The sequence below is a fragment of the Microtus oregoni genome, unplaced genomic scaffold, assembly GCF_018167655.1.
Source record: "Microtus oregoni isolate MIOR12 unplaced genomic scaffold, Mior012 000025F_ref0000491, whole genome shotgun sequence".
In the NCBI taxonomy this organism is placed as follows: Eukaryota; Metazoa; Chordata; class Mammalia; order Rodentia; family Cricetidae; genus Microtus; species Microtus oregoni.
Window position 1 is genome coordinate 17852327 of NW_024543084.1, and position 19150 is coordinate 17871476.

Genomic DNA, 19150 nt, shown 5'->3' on the forward strand with positions numbered 1-19150 from the left:
GTCTTTGAGAAATGGTCCCATGACCACAGGTGTGCTTAGACACCTGACGGAGAGCACAGGACCCTCCAGAGAACAGAAGATGCAAACATGGGGACTGAACTCCTAGTCAGAACCAATGGACCCCCCACAGTCACAGCACATGCCCGCAACAGGGTCTCCTCACTGCATGAGCTCAACAAACCGGAAATGCAGATTGGGAAATCCCTGTGGCTATGCAGCTAATACATCAATTAGCTGTCAAAATTAACATCAAAAAAATGTTTAAGACTTTGAAAACCTTAGAAAGAAAACAGAGCAGGAATGAATACAAACCAACAAGGTCATTTTATTTTGTAAGCAGAGAATTCACCTAAGAAGAGGCAAAGTTAGCAAACATTTACAAAAGCACCCAGGCTTGCTAATAAATAGCGAACTACAAATTTAAACAGTGAAACAAAGAGAAGGGCTGCACTGGTGGGCCTGGAGAAACGAAGCCTTTGCTGCTGCCGACACTGAGATACCCTCATGGAGGTCATACAGTTGGCAAGTCCAACTAGAAAGAGATCTGTATGCTCCAACAATATTACAAGGCAGAGAGTACCCTCTTGGCCTGACAAATGGGTAAACTGAGCCAGGAGTCTAAGAGGACCTGCTTGGGGTTCCACAAGCACAAGCAGCAGGCCAGATGGAACATGAGGACACCGCAGAGACTAGAGTCCCAACAGAGGACGCAGAGGGGACAGGGCTGTTCCTGCAGTTTCCTGCTTGGTCTCTGGATTCAGGTCCTCTTGTCTGTGCAGCAAGCACTTTCTTTATCCACTGGGTCATTTCCCAAGTTTGACATGACTATGTGTAGGAACTACCAGAAACAGGCAGAGCTATGCAGAAAGCACCAGCTGGTGGGGGCAGGGAGGCGAGGGCTGGAAATCAATGTCTCCATGACATCGGTGCCTGCTTTTAGGACAGCTGCGGTGACAAAAAGACTATAATGGCGGGTACACGAGTGTGAATATTCCAAGAAGCACTAGATTGTGCTCTTTAAATGGGTGAATTACATGGTATTTAAATTGTATCTTAAGCCATTATAAAAAAAAATTTCCTGGGCTGGAGAGATGGCTCAGAGGTTAAGAGCATTGTCTGCTCTTCCAAAGGTCCTGAGTTCAATTCCCAGCAACTACATGGTGGCTCACAACCATCTGTAATGGGATCTGGTGCCCTCTTCTGGCCTGCAGGCATACACACAGACAGAATATTGTATACATAATAAATTTAAAAAAAAATTCCTGATACTTAGAAAATCTGTATGTACAAGATGCTTAGTACATGTGTGTGTACATGTGTTTGTCCATGCAGCATGTGTGTATGTGCATCTGCATGTGTATGTATGTATGTGTGTGCATGTGTATCTATGCGCATATGTGTGCATGCATGTGCATTTGTATATGCATGCGCATATGCACGTTATAGGCATGCATTTACGTGTATTGCGTGCATGTTAGCATGCATGTATCCATGTGTATTTATGCATGTGTATGTTTGCATGTGTATATGTACATGCATGCATATGTATGTGTGTGTTTGTATGTGGGTGTGTTCTTGCACTTGGCTAAGATGCAGTCACTGCGCCTTTCTTTTCTCATATGCAAAACAGGCCTAACATCCATCTCTACAGAGGTCTCGTAAAGATAAAATGACATCATGAGAGTGAAGCATTCATCATGGGGCCTTACATGAAACATAGCAAATACGTGTCCTAAATCATTATGTTCCTGTGATAAAATGCCTGACCAAAGGCAACCTGTGGAAGAGTGGGTTTATTTGGCTTACACTCAGGCTATCACTGAGGGGAAGCCAAGGCAGGAACTCTAAGTCATGTTACATCCCGTCGAGAGCAGAGAAACAAGCTTCCTCCAAGTTTACAGTCAGCTGCCCCCCTGCACCCTCACACAGCCCAGGACCTCCTGCCCAGCGAAGGGTGCCACCCACAGTGGGCTGGGTCAGTTAACAATCATGACAACCCCACTGCAAGCATGCCCAGAGCTCACTCTGATCCAGGCTTCTCAGGTGATTCGAGGCTGTGTCAAAGTGGCAGCTAAAAGCGACCGGCATCAGGACATTCGCTAGGACGTCAGTGCAAACGTGAAAGCAGTCAGAGAGGGATCAACTGCTTCATTGAAGTAAGTTCCACTGGGGTGGGAGGGGACATGGATGCTGTTCAGTTTGAAATGTGAACAAGAAAATGGCAAGGAAATAATGGTTCAGAAATGTTTGCACCAAGGAAATATTGAAACACACACACATAATATAATATAAATAAAAACAAGGAACAGGGTACAGAATTCCATAAAGGAATTTCACAGGTAAAGGGATCTCTGTTCTCTTATTCACAGCCTCACTGCTGTGGAGTGGGCTCATGAGTAATTGCAAACAAAGCGAGTTCATATATACACCAAAGTAAAGAAGTCCCCTGACAGTATCTTCCAGCCCTGCTATTACAACCAGCACCCCAAGACCCTGGCCCTGCACAGCAGGATCCTGAGGCAGCTTTTTCATTTCCCACAGTTCTCTGCCGTTGCACTCATATCAGTGCAGTGTTGCTCAGTTCAGAGATCAGTACATCTGGCCTATTCAAATCTTGTTTTTATTTGTTTTAAGATTTTGTTGCTGTTTTGTAGTAGACAGGGTTTCATGTAGCTCAGACTGGCCTCACGCTCTTGTTAGTAGTGAAGGATGACCTTGAATCCTAGATCTTCTTGTCCCCACGTCCCAAGTATGCGACTACAGCTATGAGCCAACACACCTGGCTCCAATTTGATCCTGCATGCTCTAACTTACAGTCTTTCTGGTTCAGGCCTCTTGCGCACTCTGTGAGCCCTACACCAGCACAGAGCTGTTTCGTGCAGCACCCAAGCATCCTTTGATCTCTGCCCTTCCTTCCTTTTGCTCTGGGGTCTTGTGCCAAGCTTGGCTTCAGCAACAGCTGAGGACAGACCAAAGACCAACTATATCCCAAGCAGCAGGGGGCATCATTCTAAGAAAAGTGCCTCTGCTCACGGGCAGGCAGGATTCCACATACTCTCCAGAAACAGAGAACCAAGGTGGATGTCACAAGTGACAGGCTTTCTTCACCATCCACAGGAAACCCCCTCAGCTGTTTCCAGAGAAAACCACACAGGAAGTATTTAAGAGTCCACCTGGAAGAGAAGGAGACTGCCCCCCGGCCTGTACGCTAAGGGCTGACTCACGTGTGTCCACTGTCTCCTGGATAGGGATGAAGCCCACAGGCAATGTGTCCTTGACATCGATGAGCTTCATGTCCACCAGCACGTTCCCCAAGTGACTCTTGGGAAGAAGAAGACACACAGATTATTAATTGGAACACTAAGTCTGCTTGCAGTCCTGGCTTCAGGATGTGTATTTGATACAGTGACTGCTGCAGCTTTACCATAGCACGTTAGTTAACAAACATACCTAGTGTTCCCCAGCATGTTACCTCAGGAAGAGGTACCATGTAGACAGACCCTAGCAGAGGGCAGGTGGGCATGTGACCTGGACCCCACCACCTCTCAGGGTCAGCGGGTTTTAAGAGAGGAAGTTCTGGGATGCTTGTAGGAGTTGCACCTGAACTCAAGAGGGACTGATCATACACCTAAGGGATTGTTGGTTGCAGACAGTTTTCAGTAACAAGATGCATTTTAAAAAATCCCAAGAATCATAAACTAACAGAATGGCAGCCCTGCCACCTCCGTATCCCACGCCTTCTGAAATGACTTGCTAGGGGGGCTCTTAAGAGTTCCTATTTAGTGGTGGCAGAGGGGTCCACAGTGCACAGTTTCCGTAAAGACATCTTTTGAAGATAGTAGGTGGAGCACCATTCTATAATTGCAAGAGAGAATTCTCTGCGAACAAGCCAGCACTTGCAGCCTCCACTTCATGCTAGAAACGGCTCTCAAGAAATCAACGCTACGCAGGGCTGCTGTGGAGAGTATATTCACGTCTTCAGCGTCATGGCAGCTTCATCAGAGCCAGTTAAGGCAAGAAAAATGGGTTTCCAGCCCAAATCTCTCCTGGTAGGATTATGGCAACATGTTCTGTGTGCCCACTCTGCAGAAACACTATCCTCCAAAGCCCCGTTTAAATGCACGCTCGCTTTGCTTGTCTGCAGTCCTGGGAAAACATCTAAGGGGTCAGCCCAGGCTCTGTCTTCACAGGAATCTCTTGGGCCAGTGTCCCCTGTTGTTTAGAGAAAGGACTCAACTTCATCTCTGAGCTTGGAAACACAGACTCCACCTCCATCCTGAGAGCACAGCACCTCTGAAATCCATGCAGGGAATATTTGCCTTCTGAACTAAGACACACTGTCTCCTTAAGCTCCTTTTAACTTCCTATCAGTTTATAATTGGGTTTTGTGGTGGTTTAAATAAGAATGGTCCCCACAGATTCATAGATTTGAATGCTTACTCATCAGGGAGTGGAACTACTTGAAAAGGATTAGGAGGTGTGGCCTTGCTGGAGAAAGTACATTACTAGGGATGGCCTTTGAAGTTTCAAAAGCTCATGCCAGGCCTAGAGTCTCTCTCAGCTAGTGGACCAGATGTAACTCCCAGCTAGTGCTCCAGCACCATTCTTGCCTGTGTGCCGCCAGGCTCCCTGACATGAAAATGGACTGGAGGTAAGCCCCCAGTTAAATGCTTTCGTTTATAAGAGTTGCCTTGATCACAGTGTCTCCTCACAGCAATAGAACAGTGACTAAGACAGACACCATCTACCTACCATCTTCGAAGATGTCATTACGAAAACTGTGCACTGATGGCCCCATCTGCCGCCACTAAATAGGAAACAAAATGATCTCTGCTCCTACTGCTCAACCAAGCTTCTATAGTTCTTGGCACACAGTAGGGACTCAATAATTATTGGCTAAATGTTTGGTTGTTGTGAAATATTTGTTTAACCATGATGCAAAGATGTGTTGTTTCTTTAACTATATAAAGATGTATTGCATTTGCTTAATTCTGTAAAGATGTACTGCTGTGTTACCTTGCCTACCTAAGGTACCTGATTATAATAAAAATCTAATAAAAATATGAACAACCAATAGCAAGAGAGAAGGTATAGGTGGGACTTCCAGGCAGAGGGTAAGTAGGAGGAGGAATTTAGGCTCAGTAAGAAAGAGACGCCATGGAGCTGAGGGGCCAGTCACATACAGACATGGAGGAAGCAGGAAAGTAGGACATACGGAATGAAAGAAAGGTAAGAATCCCCTAGACAAAATGTAGATGAATAGAAAGAGGTCAAATTCAGTTAAAAGAGCTGGTGGAACAAGCCTAAGCTAAGGCTGAGCATTCATAACAGTAAGTCTCTGTGTCTTTATTTGGGAGCTGATTGGCAGCCCAAAGAAAATTCCAACTACATTTGCTGGCACACTTTTCAGCAGGGTGGGTGCTGGTGGTTAAAAAACAAATCAGACTCCCTTGGATGGCAAATGGAAATGGTCACCCAAATTCTGACAGCTTAGTATTGGTTATTATGGAGCAAAGTAAAACGCAAGCCTCAGGCTGGAATCAGAAGTCAGAGTGGCATGTGTAGTCTCTGCCTAGCACTTTCCCTGCCCTCTTCTCTCAGAATCCCTGTTTGCCAACAGCTCCATGCTATTGCAGCTCGGGGGCAAGGGCTCAGAAAGACGTATGCACTGCAGTGCAGTACTGGGGAGCAGGCACTCTTTGATGTGGAGGAGACTTCTGACTACACAGGAAGGCCGGGCTCAGCCTAGAACCTGGGAAGCACCGGCTGCCTTTATTTCCCCCCGGGGCATCTGCTCTTCTAGTCCACCGCTGCTTTCTGCTGAGAAATTAGCAACTGGGCATGCTCTGCTGCCCCATAGATGGCTGGGCATTCATCAGGATTGTGCCTGAATGTTTTCAGCTTGACAAGCTGACTCTGTAGAAGTCAACAGCAAACCACTTAGCCTCGCCCTCCCCACTCTTGAGAAAATGACCTAATCATAAAATCAGAGCATTGGTGGTGTGGCCATTAAAACAAGCATCAGGAATCCCTTCCATGCAAACAAAATGGGAGGCTGCCCTGTTGGAGCCTCCAGCAACCCGAGTGTGGCCCTCTTCCATGGGGCGGCCACTCGGGGATTTTTCCTTCTTCCTTTTTTTATACCACAGGCCTACAACACCATTAATTTTGCTGGTTCCTCTCCCCTCACCCACTTGTGCTCTCTTTCATTTCCTCCTCATAAATATGAAGAGCGCATTCCCAATCCTTGTTGAGCAAATGATTCATACCAGAAGCCCAATATACACTGACTCAGGGTATTTATATTGTCTCTGGTAGCCAGTATTTGCTAGTATACTGTAATTATTTTTGACAACTTTGCATTTAAGGTAGCCACAGATAACCAACTTAATATTCAAATGTTCATAAATCCTTCTGTTTAACATCCTCCCTAACTAATCTATGTACATTATTATTACAGGTAATGCAGAAGGTACAGGGCATGAAAAGTGCAATTAATCTCACTCCTTCCGCAGGAAGCAATGTCACTCTAAAGCCAGGTTTCTATATTAATGGCCTGATTGGGGGAAAGGAATTTAGGATTCCAAGGAAGCTCCCCAAACTCCTATCCTCGGCGTCTCAAGTCACCCAATTAAGACTTGGCCTACTCTGGAGATCCCATCCCCTCCCATATGGTTGTAAAATGGGACTCGGCCAAGCCTGTGTTCTGACTCTAGGCCAGGACAGACAGGCAGCCACCACTGGTTAGCATGTGCCTAGCTCCTGCCTCACTCGAGTCCTGGCCAAATGGGCACAGCCGCTGGCAAAAATTTGATCCCAAAGCAAATTCGATCCCGATTTGATCACTTGGATGTTGTAAAGGAGACTCTTATTTCTTTTTCTTGGTGCTGACGATGGAATTGTTAAGAACTGGACATTATTCATTCTCTTTCCATAAAAAATGGTGCCCCCAGGCTTCAGTACAGGGTGGGGCTTCTCTGGCTGCCCTCCTGGCAGCCTCACACCCCTGTCACCCCAGTACCCAGCTACTGAGGGACAGCAGCTTGTTTTCTGGCAGTGCCAGGGGCTGAACCCAGGGCCCATGCATGCTCTACCTCTATCCCCAAGCCCAAGAATTGTGTTCTCTATAATCCATTTCAAACTAATTTCAGTGCCTTTTCTGAATCATAATGGGCTTGTGGCGGCCCCAATCCCAGGGCTTCAAGAACTCTTCTGCCTAGGAAGAACAAAATCTCATGGATTTCAGGAAGAAATGTAGCAAGCCCCAGTGCAAGCGACCCAAGGGACTGTGGCTATCTCCTGAGCCCAGGGCTGGGGGGGAATGCGTGAGAAATGTCCCACAGAGGTTTGAGGATGTGAATACTTGGTCCTGGTTTGTTGGGCTATTAGAGGAGGTCTGGGAGGTGTGGCCTTGCTAGAGGAAGTATGTCACTGGGGGCAGACTTCGAGAGTGGAAAAGCTCACACCACTTCCAGTTCTCGCTCGGCTTCATGCCTGCAACTGAGGATGTGTGCTCTCAGGTTTTTGCTCTTAACATCTTGCCTTCTACTTGCAGCCACGCCTCCCTGTCTTGATAGACTTTTATCCCTCTAAAGCATAAGCCAAAACACGCCCCTCCTTCTGTAAGTCGCCTTGGTCATGTGTGCTATCACTGCAACAGGAAAGTCACTTAGACAAGGTGTTTGAGCAAGTTTTCAGAACTTCCTTTTGAGAATCTGGCAGCAGTGAGTCCATGGCGGCTCACAGGGAGCAGTGGTCCCCCAGCAGAACAGAGGCAATGGGAGCAAAAGGCAGAAATAACTTTTAAAAGATATTCAGGTAGAATCTAGGGGCAAACAGACTGAGAGGGGCATAAGGGTGCAAGCGCATGAGGGAGCAGGTGAGTGAGGGAGCAGGTGCGTGAGGGAGCAGGTGAATGAGGGAGCAGGTGCACGAAGGAGCAGGTGCACGAGGGAGCAGGTACACGAGGGAGCAGGTGCAAGAGGGAGCAGGTGCACGAGGGAGCAGGTGCATAAGCAGGTGCACGAGGGTGCAGGTGTGTGAGGGAGCAGGTGCGTGAGGGAGCAGGTGCATGAGGGAGCAGGTGCGTGAAGGTGCAGGTGTGTGAGGGTGCAGGTGGAAAGGATAGTCGATGGGTCTACTGATAGCCCAGCATTTGGTGTGCTGATGTCACCTCATCCCTGCTCTGTGGGGTCGCATCAGGCTACAGTGAGCCCAAAGTATCTGTGCAAACATACCACAAACACTGTGCAGCTGCTTACTCTGACTTGGCTGCCACCATCCCTGGTATTGAAAATGCATTCAAAGTAAAAAGATTCTCCATTTCAGTCATAAACGCTAAACTTTACAAGCAGCAAATGTATTGCTCTTGTAATTAGAGGGGAACTTAATGAGATTACTACAGCCATTGTCCTGAACATGTTAGGAACAATACTCATAACAAAGAATTATCAATGAGCAACAGGTAGTGTCCTATCACATTATAGTACACATTAAGAGACTGTTAAAGGGATGAACCTGGAACTGGCCGTGAGAGCCCAGGCTGGGGGGCTAGGAAGAGAAGGGCTCTGACAGAGAGAGGCTGTGACAGAGAGAGGGAGAGGCTGTGACAGAGAGAGAGGCTGTGACAGAGAGAGAGGGAGGCTGTGACAGAGAGAGGGAGGCTGTGACAGAGAGAGGGAGGCTGTGACAGAGAGAGGGAGGCTGTGACAGAGAGAGGGAGGCTGTGACAGAGAGAAGGAGAGGCTGTGACAGAGAGAGGCTGTGACAGAGAGAGGGAGGCTGTGACAGAGAGAGGGAGAGGCTGTGACAGAGAGGGAGGCTGTGACAGAGAGAGGAAGGCTGTGACAGAGAGGGAGGCTGTGACAGAGAGAGGGAGGCTGTGACAGAGAGAGAGAGGCTGTGACAGAGAGGGAGGCTGTGACAGAGAGAGAGAGGCTGTGACAGAGAGAGGGAGGCTGTGACAGAGAGGGAGGCTGTGACAGAGAGAGAGGCTGTGACAGAGAGAGGGAGGCTGTGACAGAGAGAGAGGCTGTGACAGAGAGAGGGAGGCTGTGACAGAGAGAGAGGGAGGCTGTGACAGAGAGAGAGGCTGTGACAGAGAGAGGGAGGCTGTGACAGAGAGAGGGAGGCTGTGACAGAGAGAGAGAGGCTGTGACAGAGAGGGAGGCTGTGACAGAGAGAGAGAGGCTGTGACAGAGAGAGGGAGGCTGTGACAGAGAGAGAGGGAGGCTGTGACAGAGAGAGGGAGGCTGTGACAGAGAGGGAGGCTGTGACAGAGACTGTGACAGAGAGAGGGAGGCTGTGACAGAGAGGGAGGCTGTGACAGAGAGAGGGAGGCTGTGACAGAGAGGGAGGCTGTGACAGAGAGAGGGAGGCTGTGACAGAGAGAGAGGCTGTGACAGAGAGAGGGAGGCTGTGACAGAGAGAGACTGTGACAGAGAGAGGGAGGCTGTGACAGAGAGGGAGGCTGTGACAGAGAGGGAGGCTGTGACAGAGAGGGAGGCTGTGACAGAGAGGGAGGCTGTGACAGAGAGGGAGGCTGTGACAGAGAGAGGGAGGCTGTGACAGAGAGAGAGGCTGTGACAGAGAGAGGGAGGCTGTGACAGAGAGGGAGGCTGTGACAGAGAGAGACTGTGACAGAGAGAGGGAGGCTGTGACAGAGAGGGAGGCTGTGACAGAGAGGGAGGCTGTGACAGAGAGAGAGGCTGTGACAGAGAGAGAGGGAGGCTGTGACAGAGAGAGGGAGGCTGTGACAGAGAGAGAGGCTGTGACAGAGAGAGGGAGGCTGTGACAGAGAGGGAGGCTGTGACAGAGAGAGAGGGAGGCTGTGACAGAGAGGGAGGCTGTGACAGAGAGGGAGGCTGTGACAGAGAGGGAGGCTGTGACAGAGAGAGAGGGAGGCTGTGACAGAGAGAGGGAGGCTGTGACAGAGAGAGGGAGGCTGTGACAGAGAGGGAGGCTGTGACAGAGAGAGACTGTGACAGAGAGGGAGGCTGTGACGGACAGGGAGGCTGTGACAGACACAGAGGCTACAGTGAACAAGAAGGCTTCTACCTTTCCTTCTTTTGAATGGCATGTTTTATGTTGTGTTGAATTTTTTTAAAACTACAACCTATTCCATTATAATTAAATTTATAAATTGGTAAAATTATTTCCAAAAATAAATATCTGAATTAGAAGAGACAAATTATCTCTGCCCCCAGAGAGGGCAGTGACTTCACAGTGGGAATAACATGGAAGACCATCTGAGGAAGTGAGGCACAGTCACAGGTGGGCCTCACGCAAGGAGCGCACCAAACGATTGCCCTTTCTCCTAAAATACCTCAGTGGGAAAGCTCTTGTGCTATCTTTAAACTTTCTTACTTCATGGGCTCAAACATCAAAAATCAGTATAAGAGAACTATACACAGGTGGATACCTCTCCGTCAAACATAGTGACATGCCCCATGTCATACAGAGGCTCTTTAGAACAAGGCTATGCCATGTTTGGGGACAGGCACAGGGAGCGGATGCTATGGTCTGCCCTTTGAGGGCTGCTACCATGCCAACCGCCCTGAAGGCTCTTCATCCACAGTGCCCAGTGAGTTGTCACTTGCAGGAACAGCAGGCAAATGAGAGAGCAGAGAGAGAATCCTGGTCTCCTTTGGAGAAACAGCTTAATAGAATTCACTGTGCACTTGGGGAACGTGGTTAATAACGTTGTTAATAAATGAAACATGGTGCTGGCTGCCGACTCTACCCTGCTCACTGAAACCATAGATAAATTAACACAGCAATGAACATAAAACACACACGAAAAGTGGAAGCCCCATCCAGGAATGCAAATATTCCTGCCCACTCAGCAAAGGGAGCCGCCACCAGACTCACATTTTCTTTGGAAAACGATCTTGTGAAACACAGGTATCTGGTAACCTTGGACTTGAATAAGCCGTCCTTCCAGAGGTCAGCATCCACACCATCTGCTGTCTGTGCAACCTGCAGCACAGAGATGAGAAGAGGGTCACAGGTAAGATGAGAGGGGCTTCCTCTGTACCTGCTCCAATTAGCACGGGCCCAACTCTCCCAGCATCTCATTAGCACACCGCACTCAGCTCAGGGAAGAACGCTTCCAAAAGGGAAAAGGAAAGCCTGTGAAAAATACAACTTCTAAAAATACTGTCCCTGGGGAAGCCATTGATTAAAGACACCCTGACAGAGACGGCTCTAATGAGGGAAGAATAGCTTTTGTTGTAACGGGCTGTGAAGGGACTGGGCGGTCAGCACATTAGGCTGTTTGCTGCCACTTACGGGGGGGGGGGGGGGGTGCACAGGGCACAGGAGAAAGCCCGATGCAAGGGGCACCCCCTGTGGTGGGGATGGTGTGTCTTCCTGCCCATGGGGGCCAGAGGGAGCTTAGGTCAGCTTAGGTCTGTTAGGCTGCGGCGTAGGTCAGGAAATTGGTTCCACTCGGCATCTTCTTGGTGGAATTCAAGGTCAGAAACTACATCATGATGGGAAAATAAACCAGGCTCAGTCGATTCCATTTCTAGTCCCACTAGGAAGCCTCTTCTCACTTCCCCTTCAGGACACAATCCAGGGTAAATTGAGCCTTTATTTGCCTCACTGGGCATGACATCCAGTGGTGAGTCTGGGCTCACAAAGAGTTGACAAGGGAGTTATAGAGAGCGGCCCGCACCATCACAGAGCAGTGCCAGGAGACCCGGGAAGCAGCTTCACATTGCGGCACAGATCTGGAGGGGACTTCAAGCAACCCCTTTTCTGACTGAGCCATGCCTGACTTTCTAAGGTGTGCACTGGGGATGGTCCTTGGTCTGATTAGCTCCTGGCCATCCCAGTTGATGACAGCCTAATGACAAGGGTTTCCCTTGTGATATTTTGTTTGTGATCTAACAAATAAAGCTTGCCTGAAGATCAGAGTATGGAGCCAACCACTAGTTAGCCATTGAGCCAGGCAGTGGTGGAATACACCTTTAATCCCAGCACTAGGAGGCAGAGGCAGTCGGTTCCCTGTGAGTTCAAGGCCACCCTGGCCTACTCGAGATTGATACAATCTAAAAGAGAAACAGAACTGGGTGGTGGTGGCTCACAGCTTTAATAGAGTCACATGCCTTTAATCCTGGCACTAGGAAGGTGGAGACAGGAAGGGATATGGCTGGGCGGAAAGAAGAGTATAAGGCAGGAGGAGGCAGGAGCTCAGGCACTAAGTCTGAGGCTTTGTAGAGACAGAATGCCCCACTCAGTCTGAGGATTTCGTAGAGGGAAGAACTAGTGGCTGCTGCTCTGCTTCTCTGATCTTCAGCTTTCACCCCCTAACATCTGACTCTGGTATTTATTATCAAGACCAACTAGAAATGGCTACATTCCACCCCCACATGCCCATCCCTGTTTAGCCATGAGAGCATGAGTACTAAAGCAAACTTACTCCAAGTCATTCAGTGTGAGCAGCTTCAGGGCCAGACCACCCAGGAAAATGCCTTCAGAACATCTGACAAGCCACGGGCAGACTTACCTAGAATGCAGGAAAAGGACTCAAGCAGACTGGGCCTGCCTGCCCATTAAAGACTGCCCAGCTATCACTCTGCTGAAGGCTACAGAACGGGGACACGTGGGGGCATGGCAACTCTGAGGGCTCTGCTTTGCTGGCAGAGGTGTGAAACTGCACTGTGGCTCAGTGTCTCCCCCAAAGCCCTGCTGGAGTGTGCTTGAGGAGGAAGAGATGGGGCCTAGGAGTGTGACTAGGCTGCATGGGCTCTGCCTTGGGGAGGGTCCATGCTGTTATGCATGGATACTGCAGCAGTAGGATGCTGGCCTCATCCCCTTCCTCTGCACTTCCACCATGTGACACCTGCTATATTAAGTCACTGCAAAAAAGCCTTCATGGGACAAGGCCCCACCACCTTGGGTTTCCCAGCCCCAAGAACCCAGAGCCAAGTAACTTCCATTGTTTATAAACATCCATTCTGTAGTATTCTGTTATAGAAGCTGAATACAGGCTGAGACAGGGTAACAAATTCACACCAAACCACCTCGTCTTTATTTTTTAGGCCTGAGTCTAAGCAAGATGCTGAATGGTTTGAAAGGTCTCTGCAGCCAGGTATGACCACTTAGGCTTTTGGTAGTCCAGAGAGAGTTGCATACCAAAGATTACCAGGCCAGGGAAACAAGGAAAGGAACTGACATCAGGAAGATTCTGAGCTGCAACCCAGGGAGAGAAAGCATGCTGGTCCATCTGAGGCCTGGACGCCCTTCCCTCAGTTTCCCCATCTGAGGCCTGGACACCCTTCCCTTAGTTTCCCCATCTGAGGCCTGGACACCCTTCCCTCAGTTTCCCCATCTGAGGCCTGGACACCCTTCCCTCAGTTTCTTTTCACCATGCATTATTTATTCCCCTTAAATCATCAGTATAAGTAATTCCTATACCAGAGCAATGCACACAACAAAGCTATGGGAGGTAAATCATTGTCTAGTTTACAGATAAGGAAACTGAGGCACAGCGAGTATTGGTTACATAGATAAAGTCCACAGAATGACATATGCCTATGGGCTTATGCCCAGGGTATGTTATATAAAGGAAAATAGCTTACCAAGAAGCACATGAGAGAATATATACAAAGGGTTCTCAGAAGGCAACAGAGCTGGCAAAGAAAGCCTCTGGCAGGCCGTACACAGCTGCCAGCAATGGCACAGAACCATGCAAAAGTTGAGCAACCACTGGGCTTTGCTAGTGATCTAAAAGGAGAGCTCACTGGGGCTTTGTCAAACTGATAATGACATTTAAAGCAGGGGCTGGTGCACTCAGTGCAAGGAAGCCCTGAGAACAGGCATAGCTATCACTGCCAGGTGACAAGAGGGACAACCAGGGCCTGTGAGAGAGATGCCTTGGCGGGTAAAGACACTTCCTGTTAAACCCGATAGAGTTTGATCTCTGAGACCTACATGGTGTATGGAGAAAATAGACTCCCACAAGTTTCCTCTGACCTCCACACACGAAAGAAAGGAAGGAAGGAAGGAAGGAAGGAAGGAAGGAAGGAAGGAAGGAAATGAAGGAAGGGGAGGAGGAAGAAAGCGGAGGAGGAAGGAAGGGAAAGGAAGAGCCAGAGCTAGATGAATTTGGAAGCCTGTACCAAAACCATGAGAAAACACACACACATACACACACACACACACACACACACACACACACACCTTGAGCTAGGAGCTCTGCTTCCATGTAGACTCTGGGAACATGGTTGGCTGTTCATTGTCCCTTCACTGAGGATGTCTGGATTCTGAGGCCACACTGCTGAGGGCAAAGTGCTGAAGGAAGATGCTGGTCACATTCTTCATGGGGCAAGACACATGGTAAAACATATACGAACATGGGTTAAGTTTTTAAAAGGCTGGCAGACAGCAACTTGGAGGAGACAGGGACGTGAGCTCTAAGGCAGCAGCTCAGCCTGGCTTCTGGGTGGGAAGAAAGTGACCTGGAGAACAGCAAAGAGCGGGGGAACCCAGGGAAGACAGGGGCGGGGAGGGATGATGACACAGGACGTACAAACCTCGTCCTGGAATGGGGAGAGGGGACTACCCACCTGTGCCTTCACTAGGGCTCTACCCATAAAGATGAAGAAGACAAAGATGTCTCTTAGGATGACAGTACAACCTAGGAATGATGGCCCTGGGGCTCTGGTTTTTAAATTTTAACAGCCTTGTACAGAAAAGGATCTAGAAACAAAAATGCAGAGGATTTTTTGGCTCTTAGAGTTGGGACTGGGAATATACAGAGATACATGGGACTGAGGAGTGGCTACCTGGAATGGATCAGTCAGGAGATGTCAACAGGGTAACTATGAGAACTGGAGTTTGCAATACCAACCCATGTAAAAGTCACACGGGGGGCTGGAGAGATGGATTAGCGGGTAAGAGCACTGACTGCTCTTCCAGAGGTCCTGAGTTCAATTTCCAGCAACCACATGGTGACTCACAACCATCTATAATCAGATCTGATGCCCTCTTCTGGCCTGCAGGCAGGACACTGTACACATAAAAATATAAATATATCTTTTGAAAACAAAGTCACACGGATGTGGAATCCAGCTCAGTGCTCGGGTGATGGAGATGGGGGAATCCCCCCAGCAAGCTGAGTAGACACAGGCTGACATAGCAAGTTCCAGGTTCAGTGAGAGACACTGAACAATACATAAGGTGGAAAGCAATCAAGGATAGAAGAGTGTACTTGGGCACTGAATGTACTCACATGTATACACATGTACACTCACCCACAATGCTCCCACACACACAAACATGCACACACACATGCATACCACACATAAATACATCGACTAAATACATAATGGCAGTAGTGTTTTTAACCGTTCCTCTGCTTTGCTAGCACGCGTCACATTTCCAAGGGAGGGGGTCAATGAGCTCTTACATCTTTTATAATAGGAAAAATAACAATTGTAAACTTTACTTGATGAGGTGAGGAGTTAAAAATCTGCTGAACTAAAACTTGAGAAAATCCTGTGAACAAACTGGTGCCCAGCTAAACATCCAAAGCACAGACAGCCCTAGCCTGAGGAGAAGCAGAGTCCAGGGGTGCCCAGTTCACGCCCGCTGTTTCAGGAGGACCCGCCCACAGCTCAAAGCTGAGTTTGGCAGACACAGCAGTGGGGTGAGGGGGGAGAGGGCAGGAAACCCTGCAGACATTCTGGGGGCAACTTCTGGCTGACTCTGTCAAGTTCAAAGTCCTTCAGACATGGCAGCTTGCGCAGGTCAGAATGCAGAAGCCTCATATTCTCAATTAGACAAGACGGGGCCTCCAGGAGGCAAAACCAGATCCTGCAGGAGGTGCACCGGGTGACCTTAAGGGCTGGGCTGCCCCGTCTGGAGTCATGAACTCTTTGGCTGCTTTTGTCTCCCTTCATAATTTTGGTTTCTGAGTGGCAAGCTTAAGTCAGCCACAGACTTTTCTGCTGGAATGTCTAATGTTTCTCCGGGGAAATGCATGGCTCGGTCCTGGAGACAGAGCATTTATTTCTACCAGTCTCAGGGTTGGTTTCTCTCACACAGGCACAGGACACCTCAGCCCTCCCCATCCCTGGGGACCTGCCTGCCGGCTCCCCTTTGCTCTTTCCTCAGACAAGTCTTCCCTACCTGGGCTCCTACCCTCCCTAGCACAGCTTCCCACTAGGATGGTCTTGTTGTCTGGACTTTGGCTGAAGGACCCGCCACAGCACAGCCTCCATGAAACCAGACAGAGCTGGGATTTTTGGAATGATTTGGATCTGAGTTCAAGTCCTGACTTTGCTGCTCACACACATCATTCCCAAATCATACTTCCTCATTCCACCTCATCAAAATGTGGAAACACTAGCGAGCAGTCTCCACAGGGTTATCTGTAAGGACTTAAAACACAGAAGACACTCGTCTACAGGGAGAGTCTACTCTGGACCTTTTACAAAAGCATTAGACAGACAATAACAAGCATTATGAGGACATGGGCAGCGTGGAACCCTGCTGGCACTGTACCTGGCATGGTCACTGTGGACAATGGGGTGTCATCACAGGATTTAGCAGTTCCTCTCCTAGATACATACTCAAGAGAACTGAAAACACAAAATCATGTACATGAACTAAGTCACGGAATGATGGGAACAACACAAATGTCCACTGACTAAGGGACACTGCGCAGTTATCCACAGTGGAATATTACTGGGTCACAAAAAGGCATGAAGTACTGATGTAACACACCATGAAAACACCATACTAAGTAAAACAAACAGTCACAAATGCCCACACACTGTGTGACTGTAACTCTAACATATCCCAAAGGAGACAATCCTTAGGGAAAGAAAGGAAGGCCATGGTTGTCGTTGGGGGCAGGGAAGGGGGAAAGCAGGAGGTTGAGAGGCAGGAAAAGCAGAAACAACTATCTAAGATTAGATACTGGTGACTGTTAGGGAAGTCACCCACTGAACAGTGCACCCCAAAGAAGAAGCCACAGCATATGTGCTGTGTCTCAATAAAGAACGGAGCACAAGACAGCGCATGGCAGACACTCATCTCTGGCCCTCAACTCAAGGGTCCTGTTTTATCTAGCGAGCACTTTCCCGAGCATCTAACCCAAAGTCTTATTAATATGCACTCAGATATTTGCCAACTGGCTGCATGAATCATTAGGAAAATGAAACACAGACAATGCAAGATTGGGTCTTGGCATGGCAGGGACACATGGGCAGCTTTTCTCATTCAGTGCTCAGGTGTCGGCCAAAGCAGCCTCAGAGAAGATTGCCTCTTGGGCTAGGCAGGGTAGAAGAAAGAAGAGTCTCGGTCCCAGCAGACACGGCGGAGGTGCAGCAGTGTGCCTGGCCTGATGAAGCTCCTCCCGGGGGAACAGCAATCACACAGAAGCCAGCTCCTGGGACGCAGGAGAGAGAGGCTGCCAGAGGGGCCGGCCAGGTCTAGAAGGGCCCGGTTTTTACCACACCCGGATGGCCAGGTCAGGGCTCTGCCCTGGGCCTCCATAGAGGGGAATAGCCTGGTGGCCTAGAGAGTTCCTCATGGCTGATGGATATGCAAGGGAGGGTCATTCTTCTTGGTAAAGGAGCATCTGGGGACTCTAAAGGTGGAGGTAAAGACCACTCAACCAACAACATGAAGCGACAAAGGCTGTCACAGAGCAAAAAGCTACATCAAGCAAAACTTGAAAACTTTCAGCAAAAAATAAGAGATCTTTGCTTTAATAAAAGGAATTATTAAAGAAATAGATATGTGTACTAGGGTCCCAATAAATTTTACTTCTCTAAAACTAAAAAAAAAAAAAAATTGTGTGCTCATGTGTGCTTAAATGATAGGCCAGATAACAACCTCATATGTTACCCCTCCATTTTCACTTTTGAAATAGGGTCTCTCATTGGCCTGGAACTATCCACGTATGCTAAACTGGCTGGCCGGAGCTCAGGGATCTGCCTACCTCTGCCTCCCCAGCACCCAGCACCAGGCTTAAATGGGTGTAACCACCACAGCCAGCATTTAAAAAAAAATTTTTTTAAGATGGCATTTGGAGATCAAACTCAAGTCCTCATGCTCACTGACTGTACTATCTCCCAGTCCTACAACCACACCCTCAGACTATAGGAGCACATATGCAGGCAGTTTTCTTTCAACTCAACACAGAAGGAGTCACTAGAAAAGAAGAGGTCTCAGCTGAGAAAACACCTAGATCAGATTGGGCTGTAGGGCATTTTCTTAATTAGTGATTGATGGAAGAGGGCCCAGCCCATTGTGTGTGGGGCTATCCCTGGGCTGGTGATCTTTTGTTCTATAAAAAAGCATGCTGACATGATAGAGGAAGGTCATTGGTTAATTAATAAAGAAACTACTTGGCCCTGATAGGTTAGAACATAGGTGGGTGGAGTGAACAAAACAGAATGCTGGGAGGAAGAGGAAGTGAGGTAAGACGCCTCAGACAGATGCCATTTCCTCTCCTCTCTGGGGCAGACACGATGAAGCAAGCCGCCAGGTCAGACATGCTGAATCTTCCCCGGTAAGACTGGTGCTACACAGTTTATTAGAGATGGGTTGATCGGGATATCAGAATTAGCCAGTAAGGGCTAGAGCTAATGGGCCAAGGAGTGTTTAAAAGAACACAGTTTGTGTGTTGTTATTTTGGGGCATAAGCTAGCCAGGCAGCCGGGAGCCGGGTGGCAGGAATGCAGCCCGCAGCTCATACAACACAGTGGCGCCCAACGTGCTAAACTGGATCCATGTAAAACCTGAGAGAGCTTAATTTTAAACAGAGAAAAAACAGAGTTTAACGCAGATTTTTGCTGTTTGTTGGTGGTGTGCTGTAGAGAGATTTCCTGATTCAGCAACAGCAGCAGAAAAAAAGCTGCATCATTTCAAAGCACGGCTTCCTGGGGCTGTGCTACCAGTGTGAACTCTGGCTTTAAAGCATTTCAATGGCTTTTATGGGACTGGATGTTTGTGCTCCTGCTCTGGATTGGGAGGAAAGTAGCTGAGACCATGCCCTTGGCTCAGCACTCCCCGCCTGCACCTGGGCAGGCAGACAGCAGAATCAGGCTTAGGCAGGCAGAAGAGCATGGCGGATTCCTGCCACCATACAGAGACGTGTTTTCAGACTGTGCAGTGCTCTGCGTGTCAGATT

The 19150-nt window shown here is 48.6% G+C and overlaps 1 protein-coding gene across 1 annotated transcript in view; it reads right to left on the reverse strand.

Annotated features, from left to right (window-relative positions):
* Positions 1 to 19150, reverse strand: part of Mvb12b (multivesicular body subunit 12B) — a 157004-nt gene that overhangs the window by 103443 nt on the left and 34411 nt on the right. The window contains exons 3-4 of the mRNA XM_041674920.1: positions 10870 to 10977; positions 3225 to 3321 (exon numbers count right to left, since the gene is read on the reverse strand). Coding sequence (XP_041530854.1) covers positions 3225 to 3321; positions 10870 to 10977 — 205 coding nt within the window. The remainder of the gene's footprint in view (positions 1 to 3224; positions 3322 to 10869; positions 10978 to 19150) is intronic.